Source organism: Neomonachus schauinslandi, chromosome 2 (genome assembly GCF_002201575.2).
Source record: "Neomonachus schauinslandi chromosome 2, ASM220157v2, whole genome shotgun sequence".
Classification (NCBI taxonomy): Eukaryota; Metazoa; Chordata; class Mammalia; order Carnivora; family Phocidae; genus Neomonachus; species Neomonachus schauinslandi.
Window position 1 is genome coordinate 138,571,327 of NC_058404.1, and position 9,928 is coordinate 138,581,254.

The following is a 9,928-nucleotide window of genomic DNA, read 5'->3' on the forward strand; positions in this document are numbered from 1 at the left end:
TCCAGCTCAATTCCGGGGACCAGCTGAAATAGGGTCCCCTACTCCTCCACCATCTTTCCTGTCCCCCCCAATTGTATACATTTAAATTCTTAAATTTATAAGAGTTATTTAAATGTATATGAAGGCTTATTTGCTAGTTAAAATTTTGAAATTATTAGAAAATTGAATGTAATGAAGATCACAAAATTTAAAATGTTTAAAGAAATGTAGTTAATTAAACTATAAAAGAACTCATAAAAATGATAGTAAAAATTTTATCAAATCTAGAACAATAAAATTTATACAAATACTTAGAATATAAGTAGAGTTTTGAATTTATAAATGTAATAAATCAAATATTTTTTATTTCAAAATAATCACAGAATTACAAAAAAATTGCAAATACAGCACAAAGACCTTCCCCCCCCAACTGAAATATTTATAATTTGCTGACATGATGCTCCTTGACTCCCAAACACTTTAGTGTAATTTCCCACAATCAAGGACATTTTCTAATATAACCACAACATAATCATCAAGATCAGGACATAAACATTTTTACATTACCACCATCTAATCTTCAAAAACCATTCAATTTTTACCAGATGTTCCCAGATTCCCTTTATAGGATAAGGATATAACTCAGAATCATGTGTTGCATTTGATTATCATGTCTCTCTAGTCTCCTTCAGTCTGAGACAGTTTTTCAGTCTTCTATTTTCAAGATCTTGACACCTTGAAGATCTCAGGCCAGTTATTTTGCATAATGCCCATGGATTTGTTTTTTTCTGAGTTTTCTCTTGATTATATTCAAGTTATGCAATTTTGGCAGGATTATTACAAAAGTGATGATGAGTTACTCTGTTGTATATTATTTGGTGTGGAACAAATTCAGTTTGCTTCATTACTAAACATATTCTCTTCGATCACTTGTTGAAAGTGGCATCTTCCAGTTTTTTCCATTATTCCCTCTGTAACTAATACATATTTTCTGGGAGATACTATGTAAACATCCCATTCCTCAGCAAACTTTCCATTTATTCATTTATGTAGATGAGTATGGGCTCATGGTTTCCTACTTTCTGCCTGTGGTTTTCATTATTTATTTTGATGCCCAAACTGTCCCATATGTTTATGTGCCTGGACAATATGAATGCCATAACCATGAAGCTGAGAAAATGAAATCTAAGAGATCTTTTAGGAACTTTCCCAATGTGGATTCGGTGTCCTTTTGATAAATCCCTTTCATTTTTCAAGAACTTCTTTGCTTTCTGGCACAAAAAGATGTTCTAGACTCATGTATTTTCCCTGTCTCAGCCCTGGAATCAGTCATTTTCCCAAGGATGCCTGCTTCCTTTTGGTAGAAAGTGGTGGTGAGAAACCAAGATCTGGGTGCAATGTGAGCTCATTGATATTGGGTGTTGCTGTTTTGAGGCCCTCTTATTGAACAGAGCAAGGGCAGATGCATGCATAAAACATTAACATATATTCTGTATTTGTTGTATATATTGAAAATGATGAGATCACTCCAATACATCCAATTCTAATTTAATACCACTCTACTCATCTTGAGTGGAATCTCCAATCTCATGCCAGGCCATCACCTCCCCTATGAATACACCCTTCTCACCCCACTGGAACTCTGATGTCCTGCTCTGGGCTTTCCCACTCCCACACATTGAGCAGTCTTCCACCTTGCTTGGCCCCAAACAAATGCCTTAGTACTGGATTATTTAGAAAGAGAAGAGAAGAGAATAGGAATAAGAGGAAGAACAAAATATTAATTTTTAAATCACAGGTGACCTCTTGAATAATATCTTTTCTGCACAAAAGCCACCTGCAGGGGCACATGAGGAAAACATGTTCTTCCCTAATGAAGTCCTCACTTCTCTAAAATCTTTTGGTTTCTCTCAGATTTCATTTTCTCAGCTTCATGGTCATGGCATTCATATTGTCCAGGCACATAAACATATTAAACACTTCATTTTATACATCATCTCATGGGACATTTCAGATTTTATTTTCTCATATAGAGCTATTGAAAATCTTGTATTTATATCTTCTTAGTCTTGTTCTTCAATTTCAGACTTCTTATCACTATTCAACAAATTTAGTAGATAGCACTGCCACATGGTACAGATTTTGGTCCCCTATATTTGGCAATAGTAAGACCTGGAACATTTTTGTTTTGGAAAATCTGAGCTTCAAAATAAGTAGCAAGAAGATTCTCTCCATGAACTGTTGCAATCAGCTTCAGCATTTAAGGGGAAAAATTTAGAAAAACCTCAAGTCAGATTAAGATCTGTACCACACAAAGACAGTCACGATTATGGTTTTCTTTCTGATTTCTTTATCAACTTTTATTATTCTAACTTGCCTTCCATCTACAGACTCATTTATTTCCTAAATTGCTTAGGGTTATAGAATTTATTCAAATTTAGCAAGTCATTAGGGGACCATGTAACATGTTGGTACTTAAGTCTTTCTTCTAGAAATGTGGTCAAAAATGACAGCTTGAATGTAGAGTTCTGTCTGGATAGGGGTTCTAGTAGAGTTGTCACCTGGGGAAACCTAAAATACATAAATCATATTGTTAATCAGTCCAGTACATCATGCAAATGATTGGCATCAAATGAATTTTCTTCTTGCTTCAATATAATAGAAATAGAACAAAAAAATGCCATGGTCATGAAGACATTTTCATGTTTCCCCTCAGGTTCTTAAGAGTAGTGATAATTCCAATCAGAAGCTTTGAGGCTCTGGTTTATGATATTACTGAAAATAGCTAGGGTCAAAACTGTCCCAGGCTCATGCTAAACCCCATGGGTCACTAACTCTGCAGAATTTTCAGGGGAGGGCTTCATAAACAGATGTAATCACAGGTTAATAAACCTAAAAGAATCCTATCATAATTTCAAGTTTGTCCAATAAAAAATGAACTTGAGTTTGGAATTGATGATGTCCATGGTAGGTTTCATTAAAGCTTCTCATCAGTTTAAAAACTATTTGAACTGCTTTTTCCTTCCTTCAAATTATAATCTGTGAAAAAAGATTTGCTCCTTTTACTTTTATTCAGGATAATCTATCATACTTCAAGCCTCCTGGGGAGCTCCCGTGGGAACGAGTATTCACTAATGTGGTATTGATAAGCGAGAAGAGAGAGATTCTAAAAGAGTTGGTAATATCTGCAGTTGGAAAATATTCGATGCACAAAAGAATGAAGTTACTTGCTCTCTCTTCTTTTAGGAAGAGATGATAAGACATTTAGATGTGGGAGTAGAGGAAAGCTTTGGTCCTGCCTTGTCCCCATGGTATTAATTTCTTGCTAGTGAGAAGATATAATTTATTTTATCTTTTATTAAGTAGAGTCAGCAAAACTGTAAAGACTGAAATGGGTGAACAAAAGTAGTGGGTGTCCTGAGTGACTCACCCATCCAAGTTTTTTCTGCCTTTCACGGTTTTTGTGCTATTTTACAACTCTTTAAGTTGTGGAAAACTTGATGATAATGCAAAATAGTCTTGTCAAAAAGATGCAAATTAATTGTACCCAGTAGAATTCAATTAATTATTGCCCTGCATTGAGTTCTACTTTGCATCTATTTGTAAATTAATTTCAATTTTTCTTATTCCGTATATATGTTTTGCTTTTAGAATTCTCCTTTGAATTGTTTGTACTATCTTACTGGTTCCCTCTATAATTAGTAAATTAAATAAAATAGTTTGTACATTCGTTTCATATCTTTATGACAGTCATAATTATATCCTTTTATGAAAAATTATCTTGTACACAATTATCTTGTAAACAATTATCTTGTAGTAGACTGTGATGTTTCATGAATTCATCTGACGGCTGAGGAACCTGTGTTGTTGGAGTGTTGTACCTCATGTATGACATAAACTAGGGCATTTCTTGGCTCCAAGAGGTAAATTCTCTGTTGTCACAGAACTTTCACTTTGCCTATCCTCTGTTTTTTTTTTTTTGCATATTTTCCATTTTACTACTTTTTTGTTTTGTTTTTGTTTTTGGAACTTTTATAATCAATAAATTATTCCCCATTGGTAGTAGTAATTTGGTTTTGTGGCCAAAATTTTGTGATCTCTGTAAACAGAGTAATAGATTATAGAGATTTATTCTTTCTTGGATGGAAGACGACAGAGAATCTGATTTGTTAGTATTTTATTTTGTCTATTTGTCTATTTTGAGCTCAAATTAAGAATCTTGTGCTTATGAGGAAAGGAAACAACTTTTTGATATATAGTCTGATAATTTTTTTGTGTTTACTTTTGGCCTGTGGCTAATGTTTAAAATTCCAGGAAAATGAGGAAATCAAAATTTTGATATTTGATATGTGCTATACTTAAAAAGTTACTCTTATAGGGGTGCATGGATAGCACAGTAGGTTGGGTGTCTTACTCTTGGTTTGGCTTAGGTTGTGATCTCAGGGTCATGAGATCGAGCCCTGTGTCAGGCTCTGAGCTCAGCGTGGAGTCTGCTTGGGATTCTCACTGCCTCTCCCTCTGCCCCTCCCCACCCGCGCGTGCTCTCTGAAATAAATAAATCTGTTTAAAAACGTTATTCTTACAGAAACTCAGAAATGTTTTGAACATTTAAGTTCATGTAATTAAGGTAAAGTTTTGGTAAATCAGCCTAGTGTATTTTATAGTTTTCTGAGTACAGATTCTTTGCCCCTTTGGTTAGATTTATTCCTAGGTATCCTATGGTTTTGGGTGCAATTGTAAATGGGATCAGCTCCTTAATTTCTCTTTCTTCTGTCTTGTTGTTGGTATATATAAATGCAACTGATTTCTGTGCATTGATTTTATATCCTGCCACTTTACTGAATTCCTGTATGAGTTCTAGCAGTTTTGGGGTGGAATCTTTGGGGTTTTCCATCTAAAGTATCATATCATCTGCAAAGAGTGAGAGTTTGACTTCTTCTTTGCTGATTCGGATGCCCTTTATTTTTTTTTGTTGTCTGATTGCTGTGGCTAGGACTTCTAATACTATGTTGAATAGCAGTGGTGATAGTGGACATCCTTGCCATGTTCCTGACCTTAGAAGGAAAGCTCTCAGTTTTTACCCATTGAGAAGGAAAAATGTTCCATGCTCAGGGATTGGAAGAACAAATATTGTGAAGATGTCAATGCTACCTAGAGCAATCTACACATTCAATGTAATCCCTATCAAAATACCATCCATTTTTTTCAAAGAAATGAACAAATTATCCTAAAATTTATATGGAACCAGAAAAGACCCCGCATAGCCAGAGGAATGTTGAAAAAGAAAAGCAAAGCTGGTGGCATCACAATTCCGGACTTCAAGCTCTATTACAAAGCTGTCATCATCGAGACAGTATGGGACTGGCACAAAAACAGACACATAGATCAATGGAACAGAATAGAAAGCCCAGAAATGGGCCCTCAACTCTATGGTCAACTAATCTTCGACAAAGCAGGAAAGAATGTCCAATGGAAAAAAAGACAGTCTCTTCAACAAATGGTGTTGGGAAAATTGGACAGCCACGTGCAGAAGAATGAAACTGGACCATTTCCTTACAACACACAAAAAAAATAGACTCAAAATGGATGAAAGAACTAAATGTGAGACAGGAGTCCATCAAAATCCTAGAGGAGAACACAGGCAGCAACCTCTTCGACCTCGGCTGCAGCAACTTCTTCCTAGAAACATCGCCAAAGGCAAGGGAAGCAAGCGCAAAAATGAACCATTGGGACTTTATCAAGATAAAAACTTTTGCACAGCAAAGGAAACAGTCAACAAAGCCAAAAGACAACTGACAGAATGGGAGAAGATATTTGCAAATGACGTATCAGATAAAGGGCTAGTATCCAAAATCTATAAAGAACTTATTAAACTCAACACCCAAAGAACAAATGATCCAATCAAGAAATGGGCAGAAGACATGAACAGACATTTCTGCAAAGAAGACATCCAAATGGCCAACAGGCACATGAAAAAGTGCTCAACATCACTCGGCATCAGGGAAATCCAAATCAAAACCTCAATGAGATACCACCTCACACCAGTCAGAATGGCTAAAATTAACAAGTCAGGAAATGACAGATGTTGGCGAGGATGCAGGGGAAGGGGAACTCTCCTATGCTGTTGGTGGGAATGCAAGCTGGTGCAGCCACTCTGGAAAACAGTATGGAGGTTCCTCAAGAAGTTGAAAATAGAGCTACCCTACGACCCAGCAATTAATTGCATTACTATTTACCCCAAAGATACAAATGTAGTGATCCGAAGGAGTACGTGCACCCCAATGTTTATAGCAGCAATGTCCACAGTAGCCAAACTATGGAAAGAGCCAAGATGTCCATTGACAGATGAATGGATAAAGAAGATGTAGTATATATATATACACACACACACACACACACACACACACACACACACAATGGAATATTATGCAGCCATCAAAAGGAATGAGATCTTGCCATTTTCAACAACATGGATGGAACTAGAGGGTATTACGCTGAGCGAAATAAGTCAATCAGAGAAAGACATGTATCATATGATCTCAGTGATATGAGGCATTCTTAATCTTAGGAAACGAACTGAGGGTTGCTGGAGTGGTGGGGGGTGGGAGGGATGGGGTGGCTGGGTGATAGACATTGGGGAGGGTATGTGCTATGGTGAGCGCTGTGAATTGTGTAAGACTGTTGAATCACAGACCTGTACCTCTGAAACAAATAATACATTATATGTTAAAAAAAAAAAAAGAAGAAGATACCAGGAGGGGAAGAATGAAGAGGGGGAATCAGAGGGGGAGACAAACCACGAGAGACTATGGACTCTGAGAAACAAACTGAGAGTTCTAGAGGGGAGGGAGTGGGGGGATGGGTTAGCCTGGTGATGGGTATTAAAGAGGGCATGTATTGAATGGAGCACTGGGTGTTATATGCAAACAATGAATCATGGAACACTACATCTAAAACTAATGATGTAATGTATGGGGATTAACAGAATAAAAAAAAAAACTAATGATGTAATGTATGGTGATTGACATAACATACTAAAATTAAAAAAAAAGACTAGTGTAATCTTGGTTTAATAAAAATGGCTTGTAGTTTGATTTATCAGTGTTAGGTATAATACAAGCACATATTTTATTCTACTTGGGTTTGCTTTTCTTAAATTTATTCAAGTATACTGATCAAATAAGCTAACATTACTCCTACACAATATTTAAGATAATGAAAAATATAAATTTGTATTCAACAAAATCAGATCATTATTCTGATAACTTTATTTCAATAGTCATTATGTTTTATTTTTTATTTATTTTTTATTTATTTATTTGACAGAGAGAGAGATAGCGAGAACAGGAACACAAGCGGGGGAGTGGGAGAGGGAGAAGCAGTCTTCCGGCCGAATAGGGAGCCTGATGTGGGACTCGATCCCAGGACCCTGGGATCATGACCTGAGCCGAAGGCAGACGCTTAACGACTGAGCCACCCAGGCGCCCCCATTATGTTTTATTTTTAATATGTCAGCTTGAATATAAGTCCTAAGATCTTTAGGTAACATAAAGCCTTAGGATTGCTATTAGGTTGAATTATATAATGAATATTCATTTGATATCTAGATAATTTCTGACTAAGATAGAATATTGGCCATTTAATGCCTAATTATAATGCATAATTTTAAATTTATATACTTTTGCTTATATTCCACGAAACAATCCTATCTTTGGGTCATGTTAATGCACTGGTTCATTTTGTCTCTTTAAAAAGGTATGTGTGTGGCTGGAGAAAGGTGCAAGATAAACTTTGCTCTTCTGTTAAAATGCTTTTGGAAGACAGGCAATGGTTAATTTTCTACCTCTAGTTGTCTCACTGAAATAGGAGTTTCTTTGATGAAAAGTCACAATTAATATGAATGGTTGAGACTACATGAAGTAGTAACGACAGACTAAAACCACTGTCTATGTGCCTTTGTGCTCCAAAGAGAAAGTAGTTTTGTCTCATAGTGGAGGCTTGATAGTACTGGTTTTATATATACATATGCCTTGTATAAATATATACAGTGGTGTTTTTCAGGCCTTTATTTTCTTTTTGTTCCTTCTCAGAACACTTACACAATCTTGAGACTTACTGAGGACTCCAAAAATCTTATGTGGGTTATAACCATCAATATTTGCCGTATCAGAAGTTGAAACTGAGATATTTTTAAATACTTACTGATTCATTTGACTAGAGCAACGATGAACATGAATTAAAATGTTAACAGAAATAACATCTTAATATTAATATAAAAATTATTTTGAACTCATGGATACCCTGAGAATTGCTGTGACAGGAAAAGCAAAATAAAGGGCAAATTTGGAAGTAAATTTTACTTGCCTTGATTTATAGCACTTGAGTTTGAAAAGAAGTGATGAAATGTACTAAAATTTTAGTAACATTTGCCTTATCTCGATGGGCTTCCAGCTTTCTTTACTTACTGGTTCATTCCTTTGCCTACCATATAAAATATTTTTTTTGACCTTCTTTCTGTGTCATCTGTCTAGGTAGCAAATAATGTTTGCCTTATAAGAATATTTTTCTGTGCTTTACATTGAATTTATCACATTCCTGATTAAGAAAAAGAAAGAAATAGAAAACAAAGAACAAAGATTCCTCACTTATAAAAAAATAAGTTTCTTTACAATCATGTTAAAATCTATATTGATTTAAAATGTTTTATTATTTTAATTGCTTAATTAAATACATAACTCAGTATTATTTCTCTAGTACCCTGATCCTATCTTAATCAAATGTCCAAATATGTCTAACAGTTTTATTTTCTAATTTTTGCCTTCCCATAATTGGATTCTAAGTCTAGAAAAAATTAAGTGAAACTTTACACCTACTTTACACTTACTTTCCATGGTCATTTAGTTATTTGCATTGGTTCAAAAAGAAGCTGTTATTTTTTTTTAATCAGGGTGTAATTGTACAAATTGAAAAACCAAGGCCTTACCTGGAATGTCATATTCTAGAACAATACTCATTTAAATCAGGTAGGAACAGCCACTCTTCATGGATTAAGTTTGACTTTATTTAGGGAAGCAGTGCCTACAAAGCCTTGGCCTATTTCTTGGCTTAGAAAGTCTAAAAATATTATATATTAAATATATGTAACTTTAGTATATTTGGGGGACCTTGAGAAAAGAGGAATTAACCCAAATTTATAGGTTTTTCAAGTAAAATATGGTGGAGAGCATTTTTTTGGGCTTGGTTTCCTAGCCTCAGGTCACCAGATAATAGAGGATTTTAAAAATCCAATTTGAGATTCCTTATGAAACCTTCCAGACATAATTTAATTTAGTATTTGTTCAAAATTGTATGGTTTTAGAGTTTACAAAGAAAACTTAAGGTGTCCTTTATGATAAAATAACACTTTCACTGCATCTATGTAAACAACCAGGCAAATCTAATGGGACCAACCTTATTTTATAAGAATGATCACTCTTTGAATTTATTATGATAAAAAGAGGAAAGGAGACTTTCAGAAAAAATTGTGAGAGACTTTGAAATGGGCAAAAATCAAATAGTGGCTACTGTGACTACTCACTCGTGTAGGTTTTCTCATCTTTAACTGATATTACAACTCTGTAAGTTGTAGAAATCCCATTATAATGAAAAAATTCATGTCTGTATAAATGCAGAGCAGTGTTCCATAGAATGCAATTGATTTTTGCATTGGTTTTGACAGATTAGTTTTGCATGTATTTGTAAATTCATTTCAGAATTTCTTCTTCTTCTTTCTTTTTTTTAGAGAGACAGAAAGAGAGCATGCGCACACAAGCACACTTACATTTGGGGAGGGGCAGAGGGAGAAGGAGAGAGAGAATCTTAAGCAGGCTCCACACCCACCTTGGAGCCCAACACAGGGCTTGATCTCACGACCTTGAGATCATGACCTGAGCTGCAATCAAGAGTTGGA

General features: G+C 35.1%; 1 protein-coding gene across 2 annotated transcripts in view; it reads right to left on the reverse strand.

Moving 5' to 3' along the window:
- Positions 1 to 2,454: 2,454 nt before the first annotated feature.
- CFAP299 (cilia and flagella associated protein 299) overlaps positions 2,455 to 9,928 on the reverse strand; it is a 565,740-nt gene continuing 558,266 nt past the window's right edge. For both annotated transcript variants that reach the window (XM_021702434.1, XM_044912690.1), the window contains one exon: positions 2,455 to 2,550. In XM_021702434.1, coding sequence (XP_021558109.1) covers positions 2,455 to 2,550 — 96 coding nt within the window. The remainder of the gene's footprint in view (positions 2,551 to 9,928) is intronic.